Source organism: Camelina sativa, chromosome 17 (assembly GCF_000633955.1).
Source record: "Camelina sativa cultivar DH55 chromosome 17, Cs, whole genome shotgun sequence".
Taxonomy (NCBI): Eukaryota; Viridiplantae; Streptophyta; class Magnoliopsida; order Brassicales; family Brassicaceae; genus Camelina; species Camelina sativa.
Window position 1 is genome coordinate 25,286,377 of NC_025701.1, and position 15,919 is coordinate 25,302,295.

General features: G+C 36.8%; 4 protein-coding genes and 3 non-coding genes across 12 annotated transcripts in view; 4 read left to right on the forward strand and 3 right to left on the reverse strand.

Moving 5' to 3' along the window:
- Positions 153–224, forward strand: TRNAP-UGG. The gene has a single exon. It is a non-coding gene; the product is annotated as a tRNA-Pro (tRNA).
- On the forward strand, positions 685–756 carry TRNAP-UGG. Its single transcript has one exon. It is a non-coding gene; the product is annotated as a tRNA-Pro (tRNA).
- On the forward strand, positions 2,146–2,217 carry TRNAL-UAG. The gene has a single exon. It is a non-coding gene; the product is annotated as a tRNA-Leu (tRNA).
- Positions 4,316–5,742, forward strand: LOC104759798 (zinc finger BED domain-containing protein RICESLEEPER 2-like). The gene is made up of 2 exons (XM_010482682.1): positions 4,316–5,621; positions 5,705–5,742. The coding sequence occupies exons 1-2, from the start codon at positions 4,316–4,318 to the stop codon at positions 5,740–5,742; spliced, it is 1,344 nt and encodes a 447-aa protein (XP_010480984.1).
- LOC104757993 lies at positions 6,497–8,454 on the reverse strand. Of its 6 annotated transcripts, none has more exons than XM_010480787.2 (6): positions 8,304–8,454; positions 7,830–7,873; positions 7,438–7,536; positions 7,188–7,346; positions 6,968–7,073; positions 6,497–6,896 (listed from the first exon to the last, which is right to left on the reverse strand). In XM_010480787.2, exons 2-6 carry the CDS (start codon positions 7,851–7,853, stop codon positions 6,718–6,720), a joined length of 567 nt encoding a protein of 188 aa, XP_010479089.1. In that variant the 5' UTR covers positions 7,854–7,873; positions 8,304–8,454; the 3' UTR covers positions 6,497–6,717. The 6 variants fall into 6 exon arrangements, with proteins under 6 accessions (XP_010479089.1, XP_010479093.1, XP_010479094.1 ...); XM_010480791.2 differs by having other exon boundaries at positions 7,438–7,533; positions 8,304–8,434; XM_010480792.2 differs by having other exon boundaries at positions 7,438–7,533; positions 8,269–8,434.
- Positions 8,640–11,329, reverse strand: LOC104757994 (ABSCISIC ACID-INSENSITIVE 5-like protein 5). The gene is made up of 5 exons (XM_010480793.2): positions 11,206–11,329; positions 9,765–10,970; positions 9,099–9,170; positions 8,977–9,006; positions 8,640–8,869 (listed from the first exon to the last, which is right to left on the reverse strand). Exons 2-5 carry the CDS (start codon positions 10,872–10,874, stop codon positions 8,795–8,797), a joined length of 1,287 nt encoding a protein of 428 aa, XP_010479095.1. The 5' UTR covers positions 10,875–10,970; positions 11,206–11,329; the 3' UTR covers positions 8,640–8,794.
- LOC104757995 (protein DCL, chloroplastic) overlaps positions 15,579–15,919 on the reverse strand; it is a 5,708-nt gene continuing 5,367 nt past the window's right edge. The window contains exon 4 of the mRNA XM_019239171.1: positions 15,579–15,919. The gene's annotated coding sequence lies outside the window, so the exon portion shown is untranslated.

A 15,919-nucleotide genomic window follows, 5' to 3' on the forward strand; every position in this document is an offset into this window, starting at 1 on the left:
AGTATAAGAACTGTCATGGAACATTATGTTCTTTAGTGCATTTTCCTAGCAAGACTAAATTATTAAGTAAAAGTCAACTTAGAGCACCAAACCATAATATAACCACATACATATGGTGGCCTTCAATGTTTAAACCAAGGTGCTTAGCAATAGGGCATTTGGTCTAGTGGTATGATTCTCGCTTTGGGTGCGAGAGGTCCCGAGTTCGATTCTCGGAATGCCCCGTTGACTTTTTGGATGTTTGATTTAAAAACAAGGTATAAAAGCTGTCATGGAACAACATGTTCCTTAGTGCATTTTCCTACCAAGACTAACTTATTAAGTAAAAGTTAACTTAGAGCACCAAACCATAATATGACCACATACATATGGTGGTCTTCAATGTTTAAACCAAAGTGCTTAGTAATAGGGCATTTGGTCTAGTAGTATGATTCTCGCTTTGGGTGCGAGAGGTCCCGATTTTGATTCTCGGAATGCCCCATTTACTTTTTCCAAAACTATATGTTTTAAATGTTTTGGCAAAGCCATTGGATGTAAACATTTAGTGCCTCGTTTATCACTAATACAACAATGGGTTTTAACAACATGAGAGAACATGGCCAAATTTGACCAAATAAGAGCAAGTGACTAGAATATGACCAAATATGGTGATCTTCAATGTTTAACTTAAATTGTGTAGCAAGAGGGCATTTGGTCTAGTGGTATGATTCTCGCTTTGGGTGCGAGAGGTCCCGAGTTCGATTCTCGGAATGCCCCATTGACCTTTTTAGATGTCTGATTTAAATACTAGGTAAGAACAACATGTTCTTTAGTGAATTTTCTAACAATTTTTAGCAAAGGTTAAACTAGAAAAAAATTTCTCGTTACACGCTTGTTTGTTATAAACTGCTACAAATGTAATGAGAATCAAAAAAATACCTTGGCTTTGACGTTTATTCACTTTAGAAAAAAGTTTCTTGATTACGGAATAAACACAAAACGTCACTAGCTGAATGCTATTGATTTCTTCAAGAGATAACTACAGGAAGTGACACAGCCTTAAACTAGTATCCAAACACAGTTGATCATTGCATGATTAATGTCAAAAACAGGGCATTTGGTCTAGTGGTATGATTCTCGCTTTGGGTGCGAGAGGGCCCGAGTTCGATTCTCGGAATGCCCCATTGACTTTTTTTTCCTTGTGAGACATCGTCCAAATGGCAGCTTAGAAAAAATGCGTATAATAATGTGCCAAGTCTTGGTTTCTAATTTGTCACAAACTACATTTAGATGTAAATAAATACAAAAGCTAGCTTTGGCCTTAGATTTTCTTTACAATAACAGTTTCAAGCATCACAAGTAAAATAGATTGAACTAACTGCCACTTCCACTGAAACTGCTAGATACAAGAAAAGGAAAAAAAAAACTTGAACAACATGCATTTCCACTCTATTGTCCCAAAAGAAGAATTACAAACCAAGAACTATTCTTTCCACAAAGGGTAAGGAAAAAAGAATGCGTTTAACTTAAAGACACTATTTACTGGGCATATGGTCTAGACTCGACCGTCTAGTGGTATGATTATAGCTTTAGGCGCGAGTTTGATTCTCAGAATGCCCGTTGACATTTTTCAAAACCATATGTTGTTATACCTTACATCTCAGAATCTTTGCATATGTTTGTATTTGATAATGCTTTTTCACAAATCACATTCATATAATAACCGTGACTAGTCACTATATACATAAAGCTTCACCTATATTACTAGGGTATTGTTTAAGGTACTAGCTAATAACCAAGAATTTTGTATAGTGGTATAACCAAGTCAAAATTTACGACAAGATCTTGAACAGTGGAGAGATTTTCAGTGATTGATGTAACAAAGCCGACTGAAAAATGTAGCAAATAATGAGTTTTGGCCAGAGAAGTTTGAACAAGTGGATCAGTATATATCTGATCTTTTTCTATCCAGAGTACATTTGCAAACCAGTAAGACACATTCAAAGATGGTACCATTGAACTGAATTGAAAGAGATCTCGTAGAATATAGATCTGGAACATCCTATAAAGACTAAATTATTAATTAAAAGTCAACTTAGAGTACAAGACCACCATATGACCAAATGCGGTGATCTTCAATGTTTAAACTAAATTGCTTACCAACAGGGGCATTTGGTCTAGTGGTATGATTCTCGCTTTAGGTGCGAGAGGTCTCGAGTTTGATTCTCGGAATGCTCTGTTGACCTATGTCACCAAAGTGCACTTATCGTTTCGGACTTTTAATCAAGGGTCCTGAAAGAACTCTAGAGTTAACCGTGCTTGAGCTGGAGTAGTCTTAGGATGGGTGACCTTCCGGGAAGTGACTGTCGGAACTGTGCGAGTGAGGACAAAACACAGGGAAAGATCATGTGGTGATTTGTAGGGACGGTATTAAGTCTTTAAAGCCTCCCGGACGTTGCAAACCTGCTGTCTGATATGGATGGACTCACAGACCTAGTGAGAGGACGTGAGGTCCATTAAGGAAGATAGACCCATGGACTAGGATTGGAAATAGGGCAACTGAGAGGTGGCGGTCAGGGCGTTACAAATGGTATCAGAGCCGAACCCAGATAAGTGTGGAGTCGAGTGGGGTCACACCATCGGGGTGACAGTCTTGGTATGCAACGAGGACGTTGCGATCTGTTAGTGGGGGTGAATTGTAATACCCCGGTTTTAAGAACATGCAAAAAAGTTTAAAAGAATTGATTTGACCACTTATGACACTAAAGTGCACTTCTTTTTTTTCGTAATGTAATAGGTTTAGAATTTTGGATAAGTGGGTTTTGTCACGGCGTTATAATACTATATCATATTAACTATGGTTCCTAGGGCTGCGAATCCGAACCGAACCGATTTGTCCGAACCGACCCGAACCGAAATTTGGACAAATCGGTTCGGTTATTAATTTGGTTGTTAGCCGATCGGTAAGAAAAATAATAATGTTCGGTTTTATATTCGGTTCGGTTCGGAGGGGTAAACCGACGAGTAACCGATAAATTAACCCTACGTATATAATCTTATAAACCGGTTTGATTAGTTGTAACCTAATCGAAAAACCTAAAACACCAAAGCTCTCGACGGCTGCGACTGTGAGTGCGATAGAGAGAGTTCTTCGATTTCCTCTTTGATTCTTGCTTTAAACTCAGATCATCCGTGATTTCGTGTTGTTAATCTGCAAGGTAAGTTCTCTGTTAATCTTCTCCAAGTTCTTCTCTATTAAGCGAATCCAAGATATAATTTTTTGTCCGTATATGATTCAGAGTCATGGTTCATACTTCATACTTTTTTGTCCGTATATGTTCTTAGTCGAGATAAACACAAGTCTTCTTCATTTGTGTAGTTCTTCTTTGTGGTTGTTTGTCTTCTTTGTTTGTGTAGTTTTGTTCTTGTGGTTGTTTGTCTAATTGTGATTGTGTTTTCTTTGAACAGGTCTGCGATGTCTCACGATTCTGGTCAAGACAACAACGAACCGTTTCTACCTGGTGAGATTGATGGAGAAGATGGTCCGTCAGCTGCTTCCGTTAGAGGTAAAAGAAGAAGAACTCAGCGAGAGGATGGACCTCTTCCGTCCCAACCGAGGAAAAAGCTAGGTGATAGAGCTCCGGTGTGGGAGCATTTCGTTCAACAGGTGGATGAGCCTGCACTTGCTAACTGTCGTTATTGTGGTCAAGAGATCGGTTGTGACACAGTGATACATGGAACAAGTGCCATGAATAATCACATTAAAAGGTGTAAGTTGTTCAAGATGCACGAAGAGAGTGGTACTCAGAAGGTATTGGCTGGTGATAGCAGTGGTGTAATGACAGCAATCAAGTATAATCAGGGTTTGTTTCGTAGGTCTGTCAACGAGATGATTGTACTCAGTGAACTTCCGTTTGCATTTCTGGAGTCAGAGGGGTTTAGGAGACTTTGCAGCAACGTTCTTCCAATGTACACAGTCCACTGTAGGAAGACAGCAACTTCTGATATTTACGGTATGTATCTGAAAGAGAAAGCAGCTTTGAAGGAACTATTTGGTAAGGAAAAGCAGAGAGTATCTATGACGACAGATATCTGGGTAGCTCCTACTACTTATGTTATCTACATGGTCATTACTGCACACTGGATTGATAGTGATTGGAACTTACATAAGAGGATCATCAGTTTTAAGCCTGTCACAGATCACAAAGGTGATACGATTGCTGAGCACTTAATTGGCTGTCTAGAAGAATGGGGAATCGAGAAGGTCTTCACAGTAACTGTGGACAATGCAAAGGCGAATGACAAGGCTCTAAGTGTATTCTGACGCACTCTAATGATGAAAGGACCTGATTCCTTAGTTCTCAATGGAGAGTATATTCATATGCGGTGTTGTGCTCACATCTTAAACTTGATAGTGAGGGATGGCTTAGCTAAGGCAAAAACGAGTATAGTGGCTATCAGAAATGCCATTAAGTATGTGAGATCATCCGGAGACAGGCTGAAATCGTTTCTTCTGCGGGTTGAGACAGGGAACGTAGGTCGAGGAAGCTTATGTCTTGATGTTGCAACCAGGTGGAACTCGACTTATCTAATGCTCACAGCCGCAATTAAGTTTAGGGTTGCATTTGAAAAGATGTTGGCTGAAGACAAGCTCTATAACGAGTACTTCATGGAGACTGAAGAGAATGCTGAAGGGGATACGGGTGAGAATGGTCGAAAGCGTGTTGGTCCACCTACGTTTGCTGATTGGGAGCAGGTGCAAAGGTTAGTTAAATTCTTGAAGATCTTTTTCAATTGCACTTTAACCTTCTCGGCTACAAAAACAGTGACCTCTCCTGTTTGTTACAATGAGCTGGTGATCATTGAAAGGAATCTGATCAACCTAAGCATTAATGGTGATTTGCTACTAAAGACTGAGGCTATGATTATGAGGGCAAAGTTTGAAAAGTATTGGGATGGTCTCAACAACATGAATCCCCTAGTAATCATTGCTTTTGTTTTTGATCCCAGAAACAAAATGCAATTTGCTGGTCTTTGCTTTGACAAGCTGTATGGCAAAGACAGTATGGAGAGTACTCATCTAAGGTCGTCCATTAAGAGTGTGATGAAGGAGCTGTATGGAGAGTATGTGGTGAAGCTGAGCGGAAGTGAGCCTGGAAACTCAACCTATGGAGGAACCGTAACTGAACCTGTGGTGACAACCAATGATCTGTTTGATTTGTCAGATGATGATGGTTATGAGAGGACGGATACGTTGTACTCTGAGATGGTTGCTGAAACTTCAAATGAGGAATGTAGCAGTGAGCTTGATATTTACTTATTGGAGAAACCTGTGATAAGAACTCCAGCTGCTTTAGGAATGGACTTTGATATTTTATCTTGGTGGAGGCGTAACAGTTCAAAATTCCCAGTCTTATCCGAGGTAGCTAGAGATGTCCTCGCCATTCAAGTTTCATCCGTTGCTTCTGAATCTGCATTCAGCACAAGTGGTCGGATTTTGGACCCTTATCGAAGCTCTATGTCACCACACATGGTTGAGACTTTAGTTTGCACTCAACAATGGCTGAGGAATACTATTTCTGCTGAGAAATTAGCCAGCTTAGCTCAGATGTTTGAGGAATTGCAGTTTCATGAGTCCTTAGGTAACTCATTTCTCTTTTATTTAAGTTTTTTGTGTTACTCTCTTCAAACCATTCACTAACTGACGATCATTTACATTGTGCAGCTTCACAGAGTGAGGGACACCCATCCGCACATCCATGATCGAGAGATGAACACAAGTAATGATCTTAATTCATCCATCCGCATTTCAGTTTTATTTACAAGGCATATGTATCATTTTTATTAACATAGTTTCTGGTTTTTATTGCAACAGGAGACAAGGAACTGAAGCAAATAATGATCTTAATTCCTAAGGCTTGTCTCTCTTCTCTCTATACCTTTTGAAAAAACTAATATAACTATTAACTACATATTTTTTGGCATGGAGTAAAGAATGACAATATACCAAATGCATCCTGGTAAGAGGAAAGGATTATTGGTATTTTGTCAATCCTGGTAATCTCTTCTAACTTTTGGCTCCACACATTATTTTTTGAACAATTGTGAATTGTCTCCCAAAGTCTCTTTACTTGAGACGAGACAATGAGGAATCCAACTGTAGGATTACCTTTTGAACTTGTTGTTTTTTGTAAATTGTCTCCAATAGTCCTATATATGTGACTAGGATTGACTAATGTTGTTATTTTTTGTAAGCATAACTTGTATTCTATATGTTAATGTTGGATCGTTTTGTGTTGTGTGTTTTGAGTCCATGGTATTTGGTTGACATAGGAACCGAATCCACCGAACCGGATAACCGAACTTGTAACCGACCCGAACCGAACTTTTACTCGGTTATATTCGGTACAGTTATCAATTTCCGAATTAACCGAATAACCGAAAAACCGAACCGAATTAACCGAATTAACCGAAGTCGCAGCTCTAATGGTTCCTATTAACTATAAAAGTTGCCTTTTGAAAAACTAATTTAAACAAGTGCGACACAAGTTATAATCAAAGAACTTTTAAACCTCATGACAAATCTTCTTAAAAACTAAATTAAACCAATATTTAAAGACCTAAAAATATTTGTGAGAGGGGGTCTTTAACCTTTTTACTCTAATACTAGCTACACTTCTCAGTCTCTTAACTTAAGTTTGATAGATATTAACTGTCGTTACATGAGCTTATGACTCCTTAGTTGTGCTTCATCTTCTTCTGTCCATATACTTCCCTGAGAAGCTCTTCAAGTTCTTCACAGAGAGGTTCCGGAGTTAGCTGAATCATCTCATCATCATCACCATCACTACCCTCATCCTTATCTTGATCTGTCTCCTCCTCACTGCTTAGCCACCCACAGTGAGAACTCTGAGCACCTAAAGAATGATTTTGACCTCAGTAAAAAAAAAAGTTTCATGCCTTGAGATTGCTATCGATAAGGGTATACCTCCAACAGAATGGCGTGCATTATATACTGAAGCTTCTACGAATTGAAAAGCTGGAGGTGATGAGTTCATGACTGCTTCGTTAGTGATCGATAATGCATCAGCCTCCTGTAGTGCACAAGATGATAATATAACATGTTAAGTAGCATATGGGTTCAAGAAACCATTCAATAGTCTCTGATCATGAAAGCAACAAATTTGTGACCAAGAAGAACAAATCACCTCCTCTTCTTCTTCGTCTTCTTGTTTTACCAGACCCATTTCTTCTTGTTTCATCGCCACCAATTGTTTGGATTGTTCCTCTTGCTTTTCAAGGCAAATAGAAAGGAGGGCAGCATAGTTGCCATCCTCTATCAGAAACCATTGGTCCTCACCATACACCTGAAATCCAAATTAAGTAAAAGAATCACTCTCAAGTTTCAAAAGAAAGTTTATTTTTTCAACCAAGGGAAATTGAAGACTCTGAACAAACCTCTAGAACGTGCTTGATACTCGCATTGATAACACGCTTGTCAAACCCATACTCTTTCATGCGGTCTCGTGCTGCATCCTCTCGCCTCAATCCAATCTGCTGCAAAAACAAGGAGAAGACAAGTAGCAATTTAAACCATAGAAGAAGAATGAAGAACACTCATCAAACAGATATCTATCTCTCATTGAGAATCAATTGAAACAAACGAGAAATCCTAGGTATGAAACCTAGTGCATATTCTATTCTCCCAAAGTCCTAAACCTCCACCACACACTGATCTTTTCAAATCCTCTATGTAACATCAAAGCTTACTTAAGTATGAAAACCCCAAGTCCAAACCACTCATCCCCTCACCAATCTCTTTAATCCTCTATGTAAAAATAAAGCTTTACCTTTTTTCTTCCTCTGGGTGCCATTTCTATCTTCTCTTTAATTTCTGAAGAAATTGAGTAGCAAAAATATCAGTTTCCAATCTTTGTGTTAAAATCAATCACACCAAAGACAACTCAAGAGTGATCAGTTTTCAAGCCTATGCAACAACAAAAAAAAGCTTGGTTCGTTCTCAAAACCTTTCAACAGTTTACAGCAGAGAGATAAAAGCAAAAAAAAAAAAATCCAAAATCTCAAACTTACTGATTTGAGACCTTTGAGTTCACTAACTTTGAGAAAACATGTAAGAAAGAAACAATTTTTCTGCTCGTTTCCACAAAATCAGAAACACAAGATATATCAAAATGTCCTAAATTTCAAGCATACATTAGGATTTAGGAACATCACAATAATAAACCCATTACAGGACATGGCGGCTTAAGTCATGATCAACATTTATACATGGAAAGATCGAGTTCGGTACGACGACGACATACATAAGAATCCTGTTTGATTCCTGACCAGAGACCTAAGAGACGAAACGAAACAAGGGTTTTGCAGGTTCGAGAAGAGGGAGTATTTGAGCGAGGAAGTGAGAGAGAGAATGAGACTTGAAACGAAAATGGCGTGCAAGTGTGAAACTTTTCTTTTGTTTATTAATCAGATTTAAGTTTTTTATAATGTCATAGTTTTGGCATGTTTAATTGAGGACAGAGGAACCAACCATACTACTAAGTACGGACACTTAATTTTTTCAGCGTTAATAACGCTGCGTTATGTTAAATTGGTATCTCCAATATCAAACAAGCAAGGACTAAACACACACACAAAAGGGAATAGAGCAAAAAGAGATTCTGATGGTCCTGTGTATATATGGAGAGAGCTTACAATGTAAACGAGGAAAGCTCTTCTCTATTAAGTCTTCAAACTAAACAACTAACTAAGTGGGATGTGATTTTATGTACAAAAACTAAGTATGAGCACTGATTCACCAAGGTCCTGATTCTGTCCTCCTCAGCCTTTTCTTTGGACCTCCTTGAACAAGATTCCTCAACTCCATCTCCTGTTTTATAAACATACACAGCACGGAAACAGCAGAGTTTTATAAGTTTAGAGATTGCATACAGCGGTACTGATGAGTTTAGTGTTACAATGGGAACGACTATTTACCTGATTCTTTTGCATTTCCATAATCTTTGCCTGTAAAAACATGGAGGCATATGATTAGTATATAACTAAAAGAAATGTACATAATTATGGGCAGATGTGATGCTGAGATATGGTTCGGTTACCTGCTTTCTTTGTAACTCGTCGTTCTCTTCCTTCAACTTTGCAACTTCTGCTTCGAGCTCCACAGTATAAGCCTACAAATAATATTAACCACTACTGAGAAGCTTCAGAGATATATTAGCATGTCATTCAAACCGTAAGACCCTCATATTTATATAACTCAGCTGGAATGTGACATGTCTAATTTCTTAAGCTTTATGTTTTGGTAGCACCAATCACCCCTCTTTACCTTCCCTCATAAAAATACCAAAAATGGAGTCACTATAACTTCTTTTGATGGACTTAAACCCATAAATTCTCTGAGCCACTGGGACATTAGCAAATTACATTCCAATCTATATGGTCTGGCCTGCTGTGAACATCTGTGGATGCAACATGTATATACGCCAAAACCAGAACATTCATATTTGTTTCCAAGATTCATTCAACCACAAGAAACACAAGTACTTATGCAAGTTTTCCAATCGAGTCTCAATAATTCTGTTTGCTACACCATTTTAAATAAATAGATAAGACACTTAACGCTATGATTTTAACACTTCATTGTGGGGCTAAAGAAGAACTAAACAACAAGATAGCCAACCAACTTTGCTTTTACAAGTCTTTTGGCGTATAACACAATCAAGAGCATATAGAAAGATGGTGATGAAGAGATTAAACATTTTTACCTGTTTCCTAGCTCGTGACCTTGCAGCTGATTCTCGGTTCTTTATCATCCTCCTTTGCCTCCTCTCAACAACTTTCTCCACAGTACCACTCTTTCTTCCCCTTACACCACCATTAAACATGTAAGGAGACGGAGAGAGTGATGAACAATCACCATTACTCTTCCCTATCCCTTCTGATGACAATGGTGTAACAGGAGACACAGCACCAACGCCCACAGCTCCAGGAATTGCAGCAGCACCACCATTGACCAAGCCCATATTGTTCGTTTGAGACTGATATCCAAATCCCATAATGCCACCACCTCTTATCCCAGGACTATTAAGCTGACCAATTTGTGTTCCATAACCAAAACCAGGCTGCTTAGGCATGATTGTTGGCTGTAGTTGTTGCGGTTGCTGGTATGTTGATCTAGCTCCATTAACATTGAGAGGCAAACTAGAACCTTGAACCTGCAAAGGATTTGCATTCTCTGCACCCATTACACCAGCGGCAACAACTCGTGGAGAAGGCTGCTGAAACCCAACAGGGAAACCCATGTTAGCATCATTACCAAAGTAACCGGCTTTATTGTTCTCAGCAATCTGAGCTTTTGCGGCAATCTCAGCTTCCTCTCTTACAACACCCGCACGGACCAGAAACTCCTCCAGAGTTACTTCACCTAACGTTTGCTGCCTCTGACCCTGACTCTGATTCTGATTCTGCGCCTGAACTTGTTGAGCCTGAGACAAGTTTGTTCCACCTCCTCCACTGTTCCCAACTTTGGAGAGATCTTTCCAAACTTGATCAACCGTCATCTGACTAAGCGTTCGAGGCAGAGTCAACGAGCCTTGCTTCTGCAACTGCAACCCTTCTTGTCCTCCACCAACAACTGGAACCATACCACTAGCCATGGCTTGTGTCTCTTCAGCACTCCATATGTTCTTTAACAACTCATCCATGTTCATAGACCCAAAATCTTTCCCTAAACTGCTCTGAAACTCATCAAACGTCAAAGAGTATATAGAACCTTGTCTGGTCAACCCTGGTCTAGTCAACCCTCCTAAACCACCACCATCTCCTGGTGGCTCATTCCCCAAATTGTTGTTCTTGAAATTCATATTACCATCCATTTTTTTCTGCAAAAATCTGTTTCCAACCTAATACTGGATCTTAAAGAAGAAAAAATCCAAACTTTTTAAGTATTCAGAACCCTAATTTGTAGAAATCTGCAAAACCCAATACATAAACAGATTCAAAAAGATTAAGTCAAATGGATAAAATCAGATTCAACGAACAAGGGGGTATTATAAATGCGTTTATGATGAGAAGTATAACCAAAATTAGTAATTTATCCAAAAATTAGGTATGGACATAAATGGAAAGAATTAAAAGAAGAAGATGATGAGCAAGCTTAGCAACATCCACAGTTTCTTTCTACACACACAACACAAACATACATACCCTTATCGGTTTAATTCGTGTGGCTTCGTCTTCTCTGCCCAAAAATTCAAAATGTCTGCTTCTTCGTTTTAGGTGTTTTAATTTGTCTGCTGAGCCAAGCCAAGTGTCTCTCTGTCTCCTAACCATCCAAATAAATACTACTCGAGCACTTTAGTAAATTGGTAGTATATACTTTTGTATAATATTTTATTTTATTTTGTCACTTTGACTCTTAAATTTTTTTCTTTTTCTTTTCCTAATGTTACTTTTTGGTTTTACGCATTGTTGCTTTGTCGTTATATTCTCGTTTTTTATCCAACAGTTTGGATATAAGTTTTGAGTATATGCATTTATGTGATATTATGTAAAAAAGTGTGTATGAATCAATTGCAATCTATATACAAAATTGATACTATTTTTAGAAACCAAACCACGATAAATAATTTTCTTTACGATATTATTTCTCATTGTTTATACAAATTTAAATAAAGTACAAATTCAAATGAGGAAGATATCTACGTCTTTAAACGAATTCAAAATTTTCTTATTCACATTTTCATCTAAACTTCTCAAAAATCTAGATTTTAGGCCTGGGCGTTCGGCAAGAACCGAGCAAACCGAACCGAGAAAACCAAGATTTTCGGTTATCGGCGCCGATTTTGTGAACAGAAATAAACTGATCGGCAAAATAATTTTGGGATTTCGGTTAGTGATTCGGTTCGGTTCGGCGGGCTATAACCGATCGGTTATTCGGTTTCTGTTCTACATCACTTCATCTCCTTCTTCATCTGTAAGCTTCTGTGTAATTTGCAGAAGGAGAAGTGCGGCCGCCATTAATCATTTCACCATTGATTAGGTTTAATGACATACATATTTAATTTGTTTTGAAATTGGGCTACTTCTAACTGTTTTGTACCAAACCCAAAAGAAATCTGACGGGCCTATGTTTTAATAAGTCAACAGTAAAAAAATATGTGGCCCACTAGTGTTTTTATCCAGTCCAAAATGACATTCTCCCTCTTGTTAACCCTAAGAATCCTTCAACTCTATCTCTAATAATCTTTTGTCAGGCGTTGAACGTCACTCTGTGAATATCGCCAACACTCTATCGTCGGAAACTGAGGCTAGTTCAATTGCATCAACTCAAAAACATCTTTGTCTGCTAGATTACAGTTAGTTTTCTTACTTATCATCATTTTTTAAGTTTCACTCTTGAATTTGATTTGGGTTGTATTATTTGATTTCTCATGGAGATTAGAGCGAATTAAAACGGGCTTTTTTCCTTTGATCTATGTTGACAGATCTCGCCGGAATACTCATCGGACAAGGAGATTTAACTATCGCATGTCGTTACCGTTGCCGTTACCGTCTCCCTCGCAGCCTCGCCGTCGGCCACTTCGTCAAAACCCTAGTTTGTTAATGGAGATTAGTTTTATAATTGGGATTGTTATTGGATTTTTATATTCAGTTGAGCCCATTATTTGTATTTTGGTCTAATTCGGTTAAAATAAACCGAAATAGAAAAAATTCGGTTTAGTTTGGAATGGATTTCAAAGCTGATAACCGACCCGAATAAACCGATTACCGATTAAACCGAACCGAGTTATAATTTGGTTTAATTTGGCATAATTTTTAAAAAACCGAAAATTNATCCAGTCCAAAATGACATTCTCCCTCTTGTTAACCCTAAGAATCCTTCGACTCTATCTCTAATAATCTTTTGTCAGGCGTTGAACGTCACTCTGTGAATATCGCCAACACTCTATCGTCGGAAACTGAGGCTAGTTCAATTGCATCAACTCAAAAACATCTTTGTCTGCTAGATTACAGTTAGTTTTCTTACTTATCATCATTTTTTAAGTTTCACTCTTGAATTTGATTTGGGTTGTATTATTTGATTTCTCATGGAGATTAGAGCGAATTAAAACGGGCTTTTTTCCTTTGATCTATGTTGACAGATCTCGCCGGAATACTCATCGGACAAGGAGATTTAACTATCGCATGTCGTTACCGTTGCCGTTACCGTCTCCCTCGCAGCCTCGCCGTCGGCCACTTCGTCAAAACCCTAGTTTGTTAATGGAGATTAGTTTTATAATTGGGATTGTTATTGGATTTTTATATTCAGTTGAGCCCATTATTTGTATTTTGGTCTAATTCGGTTAAAATAAACCGAAATAGAAAAAATTCGGTTTAGTTTGGAATGGATTTCAAAGCTGATAACCGACCCGAATAAACCGATTACCGATTAAACCGAACCGAGTTATAATTTGGTTTAATTTGGCATAATTTTTAAAAAACCGAAAATTTGAAAAACCGAATAAACCGAACCGATTAAACCGGATAAACCGAATGCCCAGGCCTACTAGATTTTATGAGAAGATCAAAATATATTTCAGATATATGATCCAGATTATAATAGCCTATTTAACTTTCTTTTTTTGTGTTTTAGGTCATCTTACTAGTTAACCAATTAACATGTAGTTTTATTTTATTTTAACTATAGAAAAATCAGTTAATATTTTATTCACAAGTGAATTGAAAACGCTTCCCGAAGTGACAAAATCCCAAATAATCAATCAATTGAGTTTTTGTTTATTTATTGATCGGTCCACTTACTTCTTTAGTCCTCTAATTTAAAAAGATAAAAAGAAAAAAAAAAGTAGTTGTAACGAAAGAACGTGTCGCTCCATCACTGTCCCAACCAACATTAACAAAAAACGAACCAACCTCGATTAGACAGACACATAGTAACCCAAATCTCAGCCGTCGATCGTCGATGTAACGTGGACGGACACATTATTTTTGCTTTCACATCCCACTTTTGTTTTTGTGGGAAGATGTCAGAAACCAAAGAGTCTTCTTTACTTCTTTACAGTTTACATTGGTCCACGTCTCTGGATTTTTTTTTTTTTGGTTAGGTCCGTCCAATTATATCGAACCCACCTTACGTTTTCAGGTTTAAAGAATTAACTACAAGGACAATAATGCTCTCAATTCACTAATTATAGTAGTCTTTTCTTCTTAAGTACATCATTGACTATAGTAGTTTTTAATTTGCTTGTAAAAGTTCTTTAAACATTCACCCTCTCTCTCTCTCAATGTGTTATTAGATGTTTTAAAGATTTAGGCCCTAATTGGCACCAGACTTTTAAGACTTAAAAAAAATAAAAGACTCCATAGCCAAAAATTTGCCAATCAGACTTTTATGTTTTCTCATATTTTTTAAAACCTCAAATTCAGCCTTTAAAATGGCTTTAAAATTAAATAAATATAAAACTTTATTTTTTTCCCTTCCTTTATATTTAAAACCTCTCCACAAGTTTATATATATATTTTGCATATTTTATTTTTATAAATTAATTATTCTTATTTTTTTCTCTTTCTTTTAAGATCCATTTCAATAATAATTATTTTTATTTTTATTATCATCATTAATATCATCATTTCAATATATTTTAATAATAAAAGTAACAACTATAGCTTTAAAAGTATTTGTTACCAATCAAATTTTAACAGTTAAAGTTTCTACAGTCAAAGCATCTACAGCCAAATTCTCTACAGCTAAAATTTTTAAGTTAAAGTCTTTACAGCCATAAATAACAGCCGTTACCAATCAGGGCCTTAGTTTCTGTTTCGTTTTATTAAACTTTTAGAAGTTTTCAGGTTTAAAGAAATTAGCTACAAGTACAATAATGCTCTTAATTCACTAATTATAGTAGTCTTTTCTTCTTAAGTACATAATTGACCAATGACTATAGTACTATAGTAGTTTTTAATTTGCTTGGAATTTTTTTTTAAGCATTCTCTCGTTCAATAATAGCCCCTTAGAGATTTTCTTTCTGTTTCATTTTATTAATTACTTACAATTTTTTATGTAACAAATTTAATTTATTTAACTTCTGTGACCAACATTCTATACTTTTTTTTATTATTGGTTAAATTTTCTAACTTATTCTAACTTATGTATTGAGTTATGTTTTTTATGTTAAAAAAATATATAGTTTTTCAAATCTCATATTTTTTAATCTTGATCCAAAAACTACTACAACTGTTTAACTATTTTTATTTAGTTATTATGCTCTGATTGGTTGTTACTTAAAAAAGTCATAATTTACCATATATGTGAAATTAGTATTCTAGCATGGACTAGGGATGCTCATTAAATTATTGTTTAAGTAATACAACCAAAAACCAAAACAAAAAAAATGTAGGTAAATACTCTTGTTTGTTCTACACTGAACCGAACATTGCCACAAAATAGACTGGTTTTAACTTTTTTAGCAATGGTTACATCATTGCATGTTGTATATTCTTTATTTTTTGGCCAAGATTTAGTTATTGGACTAATTAACCTTTGTATCTATTTCGACTAACCAAACCAAACTCAGTACTGATTATAAAACTTTAAAACATTGCATCTGAATATTCAAGCCCTGCACTGCACACAACAATCAAGTGTACTGTTTCTCTACCTCTGCACATAATTTCAGTGTAAAAGATTTCATCATATAAATGCTAAAGATTTTAGATAATGAACATATTAAAACTTCTGATGGTTCTAATGCTCTCATATCTCCTGCAGAAACCATATTTTCAAGAAAGTTCCATTCATAATTCCAACTCAAAGAAAAATAGTGACTGGGATCTTCTGTGTCTGACTTCTCATTCCAAAACCTTGTAGGATGTAGAGTTGGGAGATGATGAGGATCCGAGTCTATGAGCGTTTTGAGTTTGA

Excerpts from the sequence above, each read along its gene's own strand:
- LOC104759798 (XM_010482682.1), top strand. The coding sequence starts at position 4,316 with ATGAAAGGACCTGATTCCTTAGTTCTCAATGGAGAGTATATTCATATG. Across the intron at positions 5,622-5,704 it reads GCAGTTTCATGAGTCCTTAG|CTTCACAGAGTGAGGGACAC; the intron begins GTAACTCATTTC and ends TACATTGTGCAG.
- LOC104757993 (XM_010480787.2), bottom strand. The coding sequence starts at position 7,853 with ATGGCACCCAGAGGAAGAAAAAAG. Across the intron at positions 7,347-7,437 it reads GTATCAAGCACGTTCTAGAG|GTGTATGGTGAGGACCAATG; the intron begins GTTTGTTCAGAG and ends TTTGGATTTCAG. Across the intron at positions 6,897-6,967 it reads TGCACGCCATTCTGTTGGAG|GTGCTCAGAGTTCTCACTGT; the intron begins GTATACCCTTAT and ends ATCATTCTTTAG.
- LOC104757994 (XM_010480793.2), bottom strand. The coding sequence starts at position 10,874 with ATGGATGGTAATATGAATTTCAAGAACAACAATTTGGGGAATGAGCCA. Across the intron at positions 9,007-9,098 it reads ACGAGTTACAAAGAAAGCAG|GCAAAGATTATGGAAATGCA; the intron begins GTAACCGAACCA and ends ATGTTTTTACAG. Across the intron at positions 8,870-8,976 it reads TGGAAATGCAAAAGAATCAG|GAGATGGAGTTGAGGAATCT; the intron begins GTAAATAGTCGT and ends TTTATAAAACAG.